Source organism: Acinonyx jubatus, chromosome C1 (assembly GCF_027475565.1).
Source record: "Acinonyx jubatus isolate Ajub_Pintada_27869175 chromosome C1, VMU_Ajub_asm_v1.0, whole genome shotgun sequence".
In the NCBI taxonomy this organism is placed as follows: domain Eukaryota; kingdom Metazoa; phylum Chordata; class Mammalia; order Carnivora; family Felidae; genus Acinonyx; species Acinonyx jubatus.
In genome coordinates this window covers 104,781,763-104,798,043 of record NC_069381.1, presented here as the reverse complement: position 1 = coordinate 104,798,043, position 16,281 = coordinate 104,781,763, and the positions used below count along the sequence as shown (strand labels likewise).

Here is a 16,281-nt window from a genome sequence, read left to right as displayed (position 1 = left end):
GAAAAGAGCCACGGACATCAGGCACACCACACCCAAGACCGCCATGCAGAAGTTTTAATTCAGAAAAGTCCAGAATCTTTCAGGGACAGGGAGAGACGGCGGGTCTCGGGTGAGCGGCGCGCTGGGCCACGCGGGCGGGACAGACAGGTCTGGATCTGCGCCGGGGAGGGGGTGTGGGGAAGGGGTTGGGGGTGGAGACCCGCCGGCCGGGAGCCGGGCTCGGGAGTCGGGCGGCGCCGCGCGGGGCGGGGCGGACAAGTCCGGATCTGCGCCCGAGGGGCGGAGGCGGAGGCGGGCCCGGGAGAGGTGGGAGCCGGACCCCGAGCCCGAGCCCGCGCCCGCCTTCCGGAGCTCACAGCCCGCCGCTGCCGCCGCCGCCGCCCCGCCACAGCGCCCGCGACCGCTCCGCGCAGACATGGTAAGCCCGACCTTTGTCGTGTCAGCCTCCGCAAAGACAGGAAAAAAGGCTCGGTGTGCTTGCCGCCACGCTGATCCTTCATTCCTGTGGGACGTAGCGGGAAGCCGAGCCGCGAAAGTCAGTCGTGGGAGGGAATTGGGGTAGAGGCTGCAAGGAAAGCAGCCGTAGGTTCCGCCTGTGTTAGCAGACGAGGGGCGGCCACCAGAGGGTCTCTGGTTCCGCCGCGCGGATGCGGTGCGAGCCGGGGGAAGAGGGGCTGCGCCCCTTACCCGATCCCCCTCGGCCGGGAAGGGGGCGAGGCGCGGGGTCGCGCTGGGCCCCTGGCCCGCCCCCGGGCTCCGGGAAGCCTGGGAGACCAGAAAAGTTAAAGGGCGGGACGCGGCGGGGGGGGAGAATCCGTCAGCACTGGTTGTTTTTGTAGACCAGGAAGGGCACTTCTCAGACCTGAGTCGTCAGAGCCCCGGGGAAAATTGGTTTCAGTAAGCTGTCGGCAACCGGCCAAGACCCCAAAGCCTGTAACCGAAGCCGCTGCCAGCCAGCCGGACGCAGCCCAGACGGTGGGAGGAGCCCGGTCCCCGCCAAGCCCCTCTTCCTTCCCTTCTCCTTTGAACCCACCACCCTTTCAGGCACTCACGCCAACATCTGTTTTTCTCTTCTCAGCTCCTGCCAACCTGCTTTGAATTCTCTCTCTAGCGTTTCCATTAGGCCACCTCCAAAATCTACCTCCTGCTTGACCGCTTTCGTGAAGGGAGTCAGCAAACTTCTGCCCGCGGGCCAAATAGGGTTTCTGACCCCTGCACAAGCTACAAATGGATTTGACGTTTTTAAGTGGTTGAAAGAAAACCAAAAGAAGAATAATACTTTGTGACACCTGAAGTGACACGAAAATCAAACTTAATTGACCATAAATAAAATTTTATTGGCACACGGCCACGCCCGTTCACTAATGAGTTGTCTGTGTAGTTGCTGTCCCGCTACAAAAGAGTGATAGAGACAACATGGACCACAGTGGCCTAAGATATCTACCATCTGACCCTTTACACAACACATTTGCCAGCCTTTATCCCTGCCCACTCTTCCCTCCTTCCTTTCCATGCAAGAAGGGAATAACAATGTCCCAAGGAACCTTGAAAAGGCAGACCCAGCACCAATAGGTGGTGAAGACTGGGAACGACTGCCCTGAAGGAAGGTGGATGCCTCCATGGATCCTCGCTAGGGTGGGGCTGGGGGAAGCACTTTGGTTAAGAATGACAACAGCAATGCTGGAATCTTTCAAGTGTTACTTCTTTTTCACATTCCTTTTTCTTCCCCCTTTCCTCAAATGTTGAGTATTCAGAATGTATTTTTAAAATTCTTTCACTGTATCCATTTACCTCACACCATTTTCTCCTTCCTATCATGGTGCCAAATACAACTGTGAGGGTGCAGTGAGCTGTGGGGTGTGCTGGCCTCCAGGCAGGAGATCTTGTTCTCCTCTCTTCAGCCTCTCTGCTTCACCTTGAGCAAAGCTTTCCTGTCTCTGGGCCTCCCTTCTCTGGAACCATCTCCCAAACTCCCTCCAGCTTTACAAATTTTACAATTCCATTTTAGTAATTCGGTAATTGTGTTTCTTTCTTTTGCTCTGGAAAATTACTTCTGAGAAGAAATACAGAGGTTTTAATTTTTTCCATGTGTGGCTGATAGCAACAGTTTTCAAGAAGGGGAAAAAAATGGTCTAAATTATAGTCCTGGTGTTAAGGAGGAAAAAAAAAAATAAAGCAGAAAGCCACTTTGAAACTAGAGAAGCAAAGCAATCAGAATTCCCCAAGGTAAAGGGACAGAGGAGCATCTGTAGGCCTAGAAAAAGGTCACAAAGCCCTTAATCCTCAGCCTGGAATCTTCTACCCTATATGGCATGTCCTTCCAGCTGACCTTCTTCCTGTCATCTGACATATTAAGACAGTGAAATTTTAGTGCTGATAAGGAAGACTGTTGTGCAAAAACTCTGTTTCTAGATTATGGTATTCTATTTCACTCCCAAACCCCGGACATTTTTCTTTCCTTAAAAAAAAAAAAAAAGTTCTCTCTGAGAAAAAAGAAAGCATTCCAACAACATGACTGTTGGGAAAGAATCCATCTCCAGAAGAGTTCACTAGAACCCACCTCTGGACAGGGCTTTACAGATGCTCCCACCTGCAAAGGGCAGCAGTGAGCTCAGCTAGGCTGGTAAAACACATCGTGGAGACACTGCAGATGAAAAGCCTGGGGCGGCCGGGGCAGCAGCGGGGAGGAAGGAAGGAAGGAGCCCAAAGCTGTGCCCCTAAGGGCTCGGATCAATCCGAAGCATGTTAATTATGGGTGCCAGCTCTGAGCTCCAGGAAGTCCATGCAAAGACCAAATTAAGGGGTAAAAGCTAATTGTAAATGTCACCGTCCAAGCAAAGATCATTATTAATACCTGAAGTTTAGTAAAGCCAGAGAGGAAGGGTGTGGCTGGCAACTTTTCCAGAAAGCCTGTAGTTGATGTCTGAACCACCAGGGGGCCCTAGGTGAAGGCAGAAATGACCTGAAGACTGCAAAATAGAAAATTTCCCTCAAGAATTCTGTTGTAAGGAAGGCAGAGGCCAGCACAGAATTTGACCCTCCAGCTCCTCCTGGTGCAACCACTGATGAGGTCCGGCTCTGTAGATGCCAGGGGAGCTGCATGAGTGGCAACCTGAGAGCTCCCTTCCTGAGATCAACCTTTGTGGTTTGAAGTGACCAGAGAAGTTCCTTGGCCATTCCTGTAAGAATTAGTGGCATCTGGAAGAAGGAACAAAGACTAAGGATTGCAGATAGGGACCTGGAGGCTGAAATTCTAGGGGTGGCTCTACTGTGTCAATTCCCTTCTCGTGGCTCTTGTTTCCTCCCATGTAAAATTAATGATTCTTAACCTTCAATATGAAAGCTGCTTTTGAACATCCAAAAAGCTCCCAAATCTCCCACCCCACACACAATAACTATGCATTTAGTTTTCTTCTAGAAAATGCAGGAGTCCCAGGAATTCGGTATTGCTTTAAAAAGAACTGAATTTCATTTATCACAGTAGCCTCTATATTTGCTTAGAAAATAGGAAATTGTTGGGGCACCTGGGTGGTTCAGTTGGTTGAGCATCCAACTTCAGGCCAGGTCATGATCTCAAGGTTCACGTGTTTGAGCCCCGCATGAGGCTCTGTGCTGAGAGCTCAGAACCTGAGCCTGTTTCAGATTCTGTGTCTCCCTCTCTCTCTGCCCCTCCCCAACTCATGCTCTGTCTCTCTCTGTCTCTCAAAAATGAATAAATGTTAAAAAATTTAAAAATATAAAAAAAAGAAAATAGGAAATTATTCAATCTCCAAACAGTGCTTGGTGCACATATGGATTTGTGGGTGTATAGTTATACATGTTTACCCACAGATTCTAGAAACATCAGTAAACCCTGCCACAGTCACACTCATCCAGACAGTCTACTGCTTTAAAAAAAAATTTTTTTTTAATGTTTATTTATTTTTGAGAGACAGAGACAGAGCATGAGCAGAGGAGGGACAGAGAGAGAGGGAGACACAGAATCGGAAGCAGGCTCCAGGCTCTGAGCTGTCAGCACAGAACCCATTGTGGGGCTCGAACCCACAAACTGAGATCATGACCTGAGCCGAAGTTGGTGCTTGACCGACTGAGCCACCCAGGCGCCCAGTCTACTACTTTTAGACACACCCACGTGCTCCATGTGTACCCTCACTATATTTCACCCAGAATAAACATGTGATATGGGAGGGAAGCTCATGGAATGTGACCTTCAGTGTTTGTCTTGGGCTCTTCTGCCCCCTAAAAAATGGCCTAGTCTTTTAGGAAACTCCTTTGGCCCAAAATGAAGGTATGAGATTCTCTGGAGTGTTCTCCAGCATCCAGCCCTTGTCTGAACCCTGACTTTTCTTCTCTCAAGGCAAAAATGTCCAGCCCTACTGAGACTGAGCGGTGCATCGAGTCTCTGATTGCTGTTTTCCAGAGGTATGCTGGAAAGGATGGTAATAGCTGCAAACTCTCCAAGACAGAGTTCCTAACCTTCATGAATACAGAGCTGGCTGCCTTCACAAAGGTACTGCTCCCAGCCCCTTCCCCCAGACTACCCATAGCTCAAAACAAGACCCTGACAAAATGGCTGGGAGTGAGGGCCCAGCAACTGACTCCCCCACCCCTGCCTCCTCTTCATTCACTCCAAGCCAGGGACCTGCACGGCAGAGGCGGAGCCCCCAGGCCTCAAGTGAGCTCTGAGTAACCATTCAAGGACCTTTCCTTCTTTTCTTTGAACACGGTGTGTTTTAAAGATCAAAGTTCTCAAACTACATGACCCAGGGAATGTTGATTTGTTTCTTTCATTTAGGGAAGGAGCATATGAAACGGTAAGTGGTGAAAAGGATAGTTTTCAAATTTGATTTCTCCATCCCAAAGCTTCTAGGGAAGCCCTGTCCCATAGAACTTTCTGTGATGTTGGAAATAATGTTTTGTATCTATCTGCACAGTCCAGTGTGGTAGCCACCAGACACAGGTGCCACTCAAGGACAGATTTCTAAGTCCCTAATTTAAACAGCCAGTGTAACTAGTGGCTGTAAGTGTGTATATGTGTGGGGAGCTCAGAGGAGTAGAAGATGAAGGAGATCAGGGCCTGCGTCTTCTTTCCACTTCAAATCACTTCACTTCTGTGCAGTTTGTACACTGGAGTAGCAGGTGACACTTGAAAAAGTGTGCCACTACTTTTATACCACTGAATAACCCCTGTCACAGAGGAACCCGGGAATGGGAGCCAGAAAACTTGGGTTCCAGGCACAGGTCTTCCCCTTAGGCGAGTCACTTCCTTGTTTGAGTCTGTCACTGTGTCTGGGAAGTGGGAGTGTTACTAACCCCTAGCCTGTACCTCACACTCTTGTGAGAATGAGATGTGGCAACATAACTGAAAGTATCTTAGAAAGTACAAGGTCAGGTACCATTAATAGTATCATTATTATGGTTATTATTACCTTTGCAGAACCAGAAGGACCCTGGTGTCCTTGACCGCATGATGAAGAAACTTGACACCAACTCCGATGGGCAACTGGACTTCCAAGAATTTCTTAATCTTATTGGCGGCTTGGCCATAGCTTGCCACGACTCCTTTTTAAGGTCTACCCATTTCCAGAAGTAAATCTGAGGGGGGCTCTTGGGCCTGGCCTGCAGACCACCCCCTTTCCTTCAAAACAGCCTCCCAGTCATCATCTCCTCATCACATCCTACACGTCCTTGAGCCCAGAGCATCCACTGCCCCGTGCAGGCCAGTCCTGCTGGTGGTAAATAAAGAAATGGCGTTTTTTAAAATTTACGCTAGAGAGTCAGTACATTTGTGCCAAGGAGGAAGCAGCATGGGAGGGATTAGCCTGATGGAAGCAGTTCCCAGAACTGCACAGTAAATAGTGAAAATACACCTTGGGTGTATTTGTAAGTATGACTCACGGTACCAACAGAATCATTCCAGATCACTCAGACTGATGGAGAGATGTCACTTGTTACTCAATAAGTGTCTATTCACCCCTCCTACAGGCACTACCACAGGCTCTGAGGATAGAGTCAGCAAGACAGACAAGGTCCCTCATTCACCGAGCTAACTTTCTGGGGCAGGGGGAGAGGGGAGAGGCAATGAATAAGCAAACAAGACAACTAGATAAATCCTATGGAGGAAAGACTACAAGGTGGTATGTTACAGGTTACAGGGGCTGGGGAGGGCATTCTTCTGAGATCGCATGTGTGCTGACATCTGAAGGATGAGACAGAGCAAACATTTGGAAAGATGGAGGAGGGACTTCCACGAGAAGGAACAGTGAGGTTCTGAGGTGAGAAAGAGCAGGACACTGGAGGAATGGAAAGGAGGCCAATGTGGTCAAGGTCTTTGTATTGGGATGTGGGTTTCCTTATTTACATTGGACTTGGGCCAGTGTCAACATTAGTCTTCATTTTCTAAGCCCTCTGATAAAGCAGCAGGGAAAGAGCCTAGAAAAAGGGACCAGAAGGCTGACCCAGGGTTAAAAATAATATGGGGCGCCTGGGTAGCTCAGTTGGTTAAGTGCCCAACTTTAGCTCGTGTCATGATCTTGTGGTTCATAGGTTCAAGCCCTGCATCGGGCTCTGTATGGACAGCTCAGAGCCTGGAACTTGCTTTGGATGCGGTGTCCGCCTCTCTCTCTACCCCTCCCCCGCTCAAGAGAAGTGTGTTTTTGCATCCCTAAGCAGCACAGGTGAAAGCAATTGTTTCCAGAGGCCCTCAGATTCCTTATCCATCTGTGTGAGTTTTCTTAGTAAAAATCTCTCTGGATTGCAGTTTCTGCCCTCATAAATTAATAGAATGAATCAGACCATTTCTGGGACTGCTTGTTTGGTTCTGACATTCCAGAATGAAGACCAGTGCCTAGGCTGGCAAGTCCCTAAATTTTTCGAGTAGAATTTGTAACTACTTCTTGGATAAGTTCCTTAATTCATTAAAAAGTGTTATTATCCCAAAGAACACTGAGCCAGGGAAGAGATGGAAAAACACCAGGCACCCTAAGTTTACTGGCTGATTTGCTGTTCTACCAAGAAATCACTAGCCGTGGCTTTAGGACATCAGGTTGAGGGAACTAACTGAGAAATCTTTACTTGCTTGGCTCCGAGTTTTGAAAGAAGACAGACCCAATCTGTACCAAGCTTCTAATTCAAGATTGAAAACAACTATCTGAAGTGTCTGTTTGGAAGGTGAGTGATGGAGAGAGACCTCACTCCACATCATGGAGAGAGACAGAAGGCATTGGTTGGGGAGAGTGGTGATGACCTCAGTGAAGGTTGCTGTATTTAAACTGCCAACTGCCCTTAGTAGGTCCAGTTGGCATCTGCATTTGAAGTCTGGGGAGAAGACCTGGCTTGAGAAACAGGAGGGCTTGGTTCCCTCGATTAAGGGTAGAAGGAAGTAAGAGGAAGAAGACTGAGCAAAGGAGAACAGAGGAGAGTCTGAGAGGTCGGGGAAGAGGAGCAGGACAAGATCACGGTTAGGAGCCACATCAGACAATCACGGTCCTTCAAAGCTGCTGCTTCACACCATGTGCAGAGCCTCCCTCCCAGGCCTCACACTCTGCCTGCGCATCTCGCCTACTCTGGTCTTATTTACTAGTAGAGGCCAATGACCACATGAATCTGTTTCCTCAACCCACTTCTAGTTCCTGAGCTCCAATGCTGCCTCCTAGATTTCTCCATATAAAATAATACAGGTTTGGGAGCGCCTGGGTGGCTCAGTCGGTTGAGTGCCTGACTCTGGCTCAGGTCATGATCTCAAGGTTCATGAGTTCGAACCCCACATCAGGCTCACTGCTGTCAGTGCAGAGCCCACTTCAGATCCTCTGTCCCCCCTTCCCTCTATCTGCCCCTCCCCCGCTCGCACTCTCTCAAAAATAAACATTTAAGAATAATAATACATGGGGCACCTATAATAAAATAATACAGGTATCTTTCACGTACTCAAGTATTAAAGATTTACTTAAAATGTGTAAGACTGTTCTGTGTATCTGTGTATTCATTCCCAGAGTGAATAAGGCAGAGAAGACTCTTGTCTTCAAGAAACTTGCACTCTGGTTCATTGTACCCCAAACTGAACTCACCGTGCTCCCAAGCCCCCAGCAGGCTTCTCCTCCACTGCCCCCATCTCAGGAAATGGCACCTCCGTCCACCTAGCCACCCTGCCCAGAAACATGGAAGTCACTCCTCACATTCACCCAAGCCCTCAAGCTCATCAAATGCACCCAAGATAGCCCTCAAACCCGCTCCAGCCTCCCCCTGACCCAGGCACCACAGCCTCTGTCTGGATACAGCAGCGCCTTCCTCTGAGGCCCTGCCCCTCTCCAGACCCTCCTTCCTGAAGCCTCTGATGCCGTTGCTCTCCAGCTTAAAGCCTTTTGGCAGACTCCATGAGGCTCTTGGGCATGTAAGGGACACAATGCACCCCCACTTAGCTTGCTGTGCATTGGACCTCCCCTGCTTTGCCCTCACAGGGGCACCCTCTACATTCCAGCCATCAGGACCATTACTTTTCTCAACACACTGGGCTGCACTCACTTCCTGGCCTGAGCTCTCTGCCTGGAGCTCTGTCCCACCCTCCCCACACCCATTCCCAGGTATGGTTCCACTTACCCTGGCTTCTCAGCCTACATGTTTTTTTCCTCCAGGAAACCTCGCAATACGAGGTAGGGATGAGGGGGCCCTTCCACGTAGGATCATGCTGTGTGCTTCCCGTGTCATGGCACTCAAACTAACTGGCCTGTTTTTCCTGGTGACCTTCAAACTCATGGCATTGACCTATACGCTCATGACTTACATTTATATATCCCCAGCCCAAATCTATCTCTAGAATTCTCAAGTCATTGGTTGAACCCAACATCTCTACCTGGCTGTCCCACAGCCAGGATTCTTGTTGCAGCTGACAGGAAATTCAGTTTAAACTGTAAGCAGAGCAGGAATTTATTGACTCATATAACTAAACAGCCAAGGGACAGCTTTAGCTTCAGCACAGCCAAAGGGATGGTGTCTTTCTAAATTCCTGGGCTGTTTCCACCCCTAGGTGAACCAGTGGGTCTGCAGGCCTGCCATGCACAGATCAGTGGGAGCCTGGACCGTGTACCTGACCTTAGTTGGAACTGGGGTGGGGTCCCACCCAAAGTACAGAACCAAGAGTTGGGGAGAGTGGGTCAGGTGGGGGAGATGGATGCTACAAATACAAGGCGCACACCCACTAAGGAACACGTATCTCAAACACAACATGTTTGAAACTGGACTCTACGGTCAACTCCAGAACAACACAGGAGTCAGGGCACCAATGCGCACACAATCAGAAACCCACATGTAACTTTTTAAAACAATATTTATTTATTTTGAGAGAAAGACAGAGAGTGCACGTGTGTGAGCTGGGGAGGAACAGAGAGACAGAGGGAGAGAGAATCCCAGGCAGGCTTCGTGTAGCCAGCCCAATGTGAGCTCGATCCCATGAACTGCAAGATCATGAGCTGAGCCAAAATCAAGGGTCAGACGCTCAACTGACTGAGCCACCCAGGCACCTCTGAAAATCCACATAATTTTTGACTCCCCATAAACTTAATTACTAATAGCAAGAAACACAAGAGATTACTTTTTACTACAATACACAATTTACCAGCCAGGCAACTGTTCAGGTGGCAGTATTAGCATCACACAGTGTTTTGTGCAGATACTGGGACACTCAAAGCATCTGGGCTCTCTGCAATGACAACAACGGGTGGCTACAAAATTATTACAGTAGCGTATATACTACAGTGAGTTCTATGCACGTTTCATACTGCATTTTTACGCTTTACATTTTACGCTTTACATTTCTCTTGGTGGTGCCACATACAGTCTGTAAGTGTGTGTAAGTTTTGATAAAATTCAACTTTTATAATAGATTTCTGTATACTTTATGCAGGAAGTAATAAAATAGACTAGTATTTACATATATTTTATGCACTTATGACATACCTCTTTCTTAACATTTTTGATATTTCGGCTATGCAGTTCATGAGTTTTTTCAAATTGTTACAAATCTCTAAAAAAAATTTCCAATATATTTACTGAAAAAGATTCACATGTAAGTGGACCCGCCCAGTTCAAACCTGTGTTGTTCAAGGTTCAACTCTACATCTTTCTCCCGGAACCCGCTCTTGTTTCATTCCTGGTTTCAGTGAATTACACCACCATCACCCAGCTGTCCAAACCAGGCACCTGGAGATAATCCTAGATGTCTCATGCTCACAACCACATCCAGTCATCACATCTTGGGTTTTACTTCTGGCACATGCATCTCCTCCTCTCCACCCTTGTTGCCTTCTTTCAGACTTTCTTGTAACTGATTCATTTAACCATCTCCCCATTCTTTCTAAAAAAACTGCTGACTGATGACCAAAGAACCACAAATGTCCAAGGGTAATGGATAACTCTAGGGGAGACCCATCAGTGAAATCATGTGTTCGCTAAGAACGTAATTATGGTTATTCCTAAACCTGTTTATATCAGTTGTACTTATTCTTTATAACCTGAAATTTAATTAGTGCATAAACCAATAAAATATGGGTATAGGTAGTTGTTTTATGAAAGTCAAATTGAATTCTTTTCAAAGACTTGATTAGGGAATTTCACTGAAGATCATTGTAGTTGATGTAGTTGTATCTGAGACAACCATGAACAAATGAGGAAGAAACTGGTAAAAATCTAGAAACATCTTTCACTCAGATTGCCCCATAAGTATCTTTAAATTTTCCATTGAAAAAAACCTAAAAATCATTATGAATATGATTTACACTAGAAAGATAACATAGCAAAATCCTGGTAAACGTACATTTTTTTTAATGTTTATTTTTGAGAGAGACAGAGACAGAATGCGAGTGGGTTGAGGCAGAGAGGAAGGGAGGCAGGCTCCAGGTTCCGAGCTGTCAGCACAGAGCCAACGTGGGGCTTGAACTCACAAGCTGTGAGATCATGACCTGAGCTGAAATCGGATGCTCAACCGACGGAGCCAACCAGCTGCCCCCATACATGTTTTAAGTAAATGTTTGAAATATTGTTACTTTTATAAATACCCATTTGAACTGATTTCTTTTTTCTTTTTCTTAATTTTTTTTTTTAATGTTTATTTTTGAGAGAGAGAGAGGTAGGGAAGGGCAGAGAGAAAGGGAGACACAGAATCCCAAGCAGGCTCCAGGCTCTGAGCTGTCAGCACAGAGCCCGATGCAGGGCTCGAACTCACGAACTGTGAGATCATGACCTAAGCTGAAGTCGGACACTTAACTGACTGAGCCACCCAGGCGCCCCTGAACTGATTTCTTTTAATTAATCAGCTAATTACTGGTCCCTCTCCTTTGGAAAAGACAGCCTCTACTATTTTGCAATAAGCTCTCTTACTCTTCTCCCTGTCCCCAGTTTGACCTCTTCCACTCCTTTCTCCACCCTGTGATCAAAGAGGTTTTAAAGGCAGACTTGATGGGGTCACTCCTGTGGTAAAATGGCATTGGTTCCTCTCAACATGCAGGATAGAAACCAGACTTGTCCTGGGGCACTCAAGAGTCATCACGGTCTGGTCACTGCCTGCCCTCCAGTCACGCGAAGCTTTATGCCTCTATGCCTTCATAACCTCTTCTTGCTGCCCTGCAGGCCCACTGCCCCCTTTCCACCTCTTCCTGCTCATCCTCTAGAGCAGCACAAGTGTCATCTGCCTTGAGAAGTCTTCCCTACACCCACCTGCAGCCAAGACTGGTTTCAATGTTCTTATTCTATGTTGTCACAGCACTCTGGTTTACCTCTCTCCATAAGCACTTACCACTCTATTACAATGGTGCTTTTACTTGTCTGTCTTCCCAGACTTGCCTGCGAACTCAAGAACAAGAACCTTGTTAAATGCACCCTGACATCACTAGTACTTAATGTGGTGCCCAGCATTTACAGTAGCCCTCTTTATCCACGGTTTCAGTTACCTGCGGTCCAGAAGCACATGATCCTCCTTCTGACACACCACCAGAAGGTCAATGGCAGCCCAACACTATGTCACAAGGCCTGCATCATTCACCTCACTGCATCTCCTCATGCAGGCATTTTATCATCTCACATCATCACACGAAAGGCAAGGACAGTATAAGAAGATACTGTGAGAGATTACATTCACATAATTTTTATTACTGTATATTATTGCAACCATCCCATTTTATTATTGTTGTTAATATCTTACTGTGCCTCATTTATAAGTTTAGCCTTATCAAAGATACGTATGCTTGGAAAAAACATAGTATATATAGGGTTTGGTACTACCCCTTGGGGTCTTGGAACATATCCCTCACAGATAAGAGGGGACTACTGTAGTAGATCGGGAAAAAAAAATAGATAATGCTATAAAATCAGATTTGGCGTGCTTTGTCAGTCAGGGTCCCCATAGAAAACACAGGCACACTCAAAGGGTCACTAAAGAAAGTTTAATAAAGAAACTATCACAGAGGTGTGGGCAGGGATAAGAAAGGCAACGATGGATAGCAAAGCACCAGAACTAGCAAAGTTAAGAAGCTGTTTCCACCACCAGGCCTGACTGGGAAAGGCAAGGGAGCAGTCACTGGAAGCCAGCAAGAGCCACAGGTGAGAGGGGTCCCTCCCAGATGTTGTGGCCTTAGGTACAGAAATGCATCCACTGTCAGAGTACACGAAGCAGGAAGGAACCAAGGGAATAAACATCAATTTCTTTCTCTTCCCACCTTCTGATCTCCTGCCAGTGTCTTCCATAGGACAACCCAGGCTGAAGACTAAGCAGGACAGAGAAGCATAGAAAGTGAATCTGGAAGGACAGGGAGGATATCCGATACATTGTAGAGTGGGGACATCAGTATTTCCCTACCACATGGCCATTCCTGCCGCAGAAAGAGGCAGAGGATAAAGTGCCACCACTGATGCACATAGATTTTTTTTGGAAATTTTCTTAATTTATTGAATTCTTTTTTCTTTTATATTGTGTTTAAATATATATAACATGAAATTAACATTTTAACCATTTTTAAATACACAGTTCAGAAGCATTAAGTACATTTTTCACATTGTTGAATGTGAGTTCACCATCCATCTCCAAAACATTTTCATCTTCCTCAACTGAAACTCTGTACACATTAAATATTATCTCCTCATTCCCTGCTTCTCTCATTCCTGGAAACCAACATTCTACTTTTTATTTCTATGAATCTGACTACTGCAGGTACCTCATATAAGCAAAATCATACAATATTTGTCCTTTTTATACCTGGCTTATTTTACTTAGCATAATATCCTCAAGATTCATCCATATTGTGGGATATGTCAGAAGTTCCTTCCTTTTTAAGGCTAAATAATATTCCATTGTATGTGTATACCTCATTTTGTATATCCATTCATCCATCAACGGACACTTGGAATGTTTCCACCTTTTGGTTATTGTGAATAGTGCTGCTATGAACATGGATGTACAAATATCTGCTCAAGCCCATTTTCAATTCCTTTGGATACATATCCAGAAGTAGAATTGCTGTATTTTTTTTGGTACCATCATACTATTTTCCATAGCAGCTACACCATTTTACATGCTCACCAGCAATGCTCCAAGGTTCCTATTTCTCTACATGCTCACCAACACTTGTTATTTTTCTGTTTTGGGCATGAAGTGGTATTTCATTGTTTTGATCTGCATTTCCCCAATAGTTATTGATGTTGAGCATCTTTTCATGTAATTCTTGGCCATGTATATATCTTCATTGGAAAAAATCTATTTGGGTCCTTTACCCATTTTTTTCCAGCTTTATTGAGGTATAATTAATATAGAAAAACTGTATATGGTTTATGTATATAATTTGGTGACTTTGCCCAGTTTTTAATCAGATAATTTCTTTTGTTATTGAGTTGAATTTGTAAATAATAATCCCTTATCAAATTCATGATTTGCAAAATTGCTCACATTTTGTGGGTTGCCTTTTCACTCTATTGATAATAATGTCCTTTGATGTACAAAAGTTTTTAATTTTGATGAAGTCCAGTTTCTTTATTTTTTCTTTTATTGCCTGTGATTTTGCTGTCATATCCAAGAAATCATTGCCAAATTCAATGTTCTTCTTTTTTAATTTTAAAGTTTATATATTTTTGAGAGACAGAGAGAATGAGTGAGGGAGGGACAGAGAGAGAGGGAAAGAGAGTATCCCAAGCAGGCTCTGCGCTGTCAGCAGGGAGACCAATGTGGGGCTCGAAATCACAAACCATAAGATCATGAGCTGAAATCAAGAGTCGGACACTTAACCGACTGAGCCACCCAGGCACCCCAATGTTGATTCTTTTTTTAATGAAAAGAAAAAAAGAAAAAAATTCAGCCCAAAGCCATTCCTTTTGATAAAGATCTGGACCATGATGCTAGGACTTCTGTCAAGATTGAAGATGGATGCATGACCTACTGCAGACAATGCTAGATAAAATGGAAGTTATTCCCCACAGAAGTTCAAATATTTGGTCAACCAAAAGGCAGAAGGAGCAATATCCAGATGCCAAAAGCAAAAAGGGAACTCAGAGCTGTAACAGTACCCAAGAGAGGAGGCCATGTGACCCAGAGCTGCAGTGGAGAACAGGAAGTGAGCCCTTACCTGAAGGAGACAACTACTAAAAAGTTGCACTGTCCCTGATAGAGACCAGAAAACTCATCCTACCATCCTAGACAGAGCTCAGAATGAGCTCCAGGGTCTGGGGAACAAAGTCATCAGAGAAATCAGAGTCCCACACCTGTGCTTCCTGAAGCTATAGGGCTCTTACACACACTGCTCCCTAGTACCAAATCCCTAGGCTAAGAAATTATCTAAAAAGCGCTCTGGGGCAGTAAGAAACACAAAAGGCAAATGCAAACCACCGCATGAAGACAACCCAACCACTTGGAGGATTTCTACAGAAGACAAATCCTGCTCAAATGGGCTCACAGACAAACATTATATTGCCCATGAGGGACGACCATCAGTTTATCCAACAGAGGAGAGACTTTGCACCCAAGAAATGAGAGAGACAGAGAGTGAGCAAGCTGGACAGGACTTTAACATGAGGATGTTTAAAATGTTTATAAAAATAAAGCAAAAAATTGCACACATAAAACAAGAACACATGAAGAAAAAAGGAACCAAAGAGAGCTTCTATAAATGAAATATATAGTCATGCAAATATATAAAGATGGTGAAGCTGGGAGTCCCACCAACAATTCATGGCCCAGCTCCAGTGTTGAGGGAGAGGCTCTTTCCCTGCCCACTGCACCTCAGGAAGACTTCAGTGCCTCACCGCCCCACCCACCTCACAACGACCCTATTGTACTGTCCACCAAGCGAACCGGTGAGAGAGATACTGGGAATTCAGGCAGAAAGACAGCGGGCAGGGACCACACCTGTGCTGGGACAGTGATAATTCATGCTTTGTTTCTCTGCCCTCTCTAATCCACTAAATCTCCCCAAGTCACCGTGGAGAAAGCATTGCTGCACGACTGCAGCCAAGAAAGAAAACCCTGGATGAAAAGACAAGTCTGCACTGGCTGGGAACTGGGTTCTGAGTGATCCCGGGCCCCGGTGAACAGGCTGTGAGGGCAGAGAGAAACAACAGTAATCCTGAACCCAAGCCCTACCTCTCTCAGCTAAGAACTTTCCCAAAGAGAAATGCTCCGGTTACCAGATTCGTAGTTTATGCCCACAGCGACTGAGTGTCAACACTGTCGTTACCCATGATCTGTGGAGTCATCACGGCTCCTGGAAGGAACGCAAAACAAAGACAATGACACAGGAACGTTGCAAGTCCAGTCCATAAAGAGATTAACTTCTGGAAGAGGAAGAAAACCAAATATGCAAGTCAGGGAGGGTGTAAATTAATAACCAGGCAGCAGGGACTGCTTCATCAATGCTAGTTCCCCTGCTCCCCATTTTCTCACCACTAAACCTCCTCAAGCCACTTGCAATCTGCTCTCTCCTCCCCATGCCTCAAATTGCTTTCCCCCAGGGCCAGTCAAGTCCTTACTGTATTAGCAAATCCAGTAGCCAGTGTTCTACCTCTGCAGTCCTCAACTCGCAGCTCTGTGGGACACTGGCGACTGCTCCCATGTCAACAGAAGCCAGACCCTCCCTGGATCCCCACTGCACCACACAGTCTTCCCCAGGTCTCAGAACGCGCAGAGTCTGGTCTTGGACACCACACACCAGTTGTGTGATCTTGAGTAAGTTCTCCAAGTCTCCCCTTCTTTAGCAATAAAGTAGAGATGACAGCACCTACCCTACCTCCCGACAGGGTGGTTGTAAAACT

General features: G+C 46.1%; 1 protein-coding gene across 2 annotated transcripts; it reads left to right on the top strand.

Annotated features, from left to right (window-relative positions):
- The first annotated feature begins 257 nt into the window (after positions 1-257).
- On the top strand, positions 258-5,767 carry S100A11 (S100 calcium binding protein A11). Of its 2 annotated transcripts, none has more exons than XM_027056142.2 (3): positions 258-418; positions 4,358-4,510; positions 5,438-5,767. In XM_027056142.2, the coding sequence occupies exons 1-3, from the start codon at positions 416-418 to the stop codon at positions 5,591-5,593; spliced, it is 312 nt and encodes a 103-aa protein (XP_026911943.1). In that variant the 5' UTR covers positions 258-415; the 3' UTR covers positions 5,594-5,767. The 2 variants fall into 2 exon arrangements, with proteins under 2 accessions (XP_026911943.1, XP_053070793.1); XM_053214818.1 differs by lacking the exon at positions 258-418 and adding an exon at positions 840-975.
- Positions 5,768-16,281: the final 10,514 nt, after the last annotated feature.

Bases quoted from the DNA above. Each gene is read 5' to 3' on its own strand.
- S100A11 (XM_027056142.2), top strand. The intron at 4,511-5,437 runs GTACTGCTCCCA...TTACCTTTGCAG, and splicing joins AGCTGGCTGCCTTCACAAAG to AACCAGAAGGACCCTGGTGT.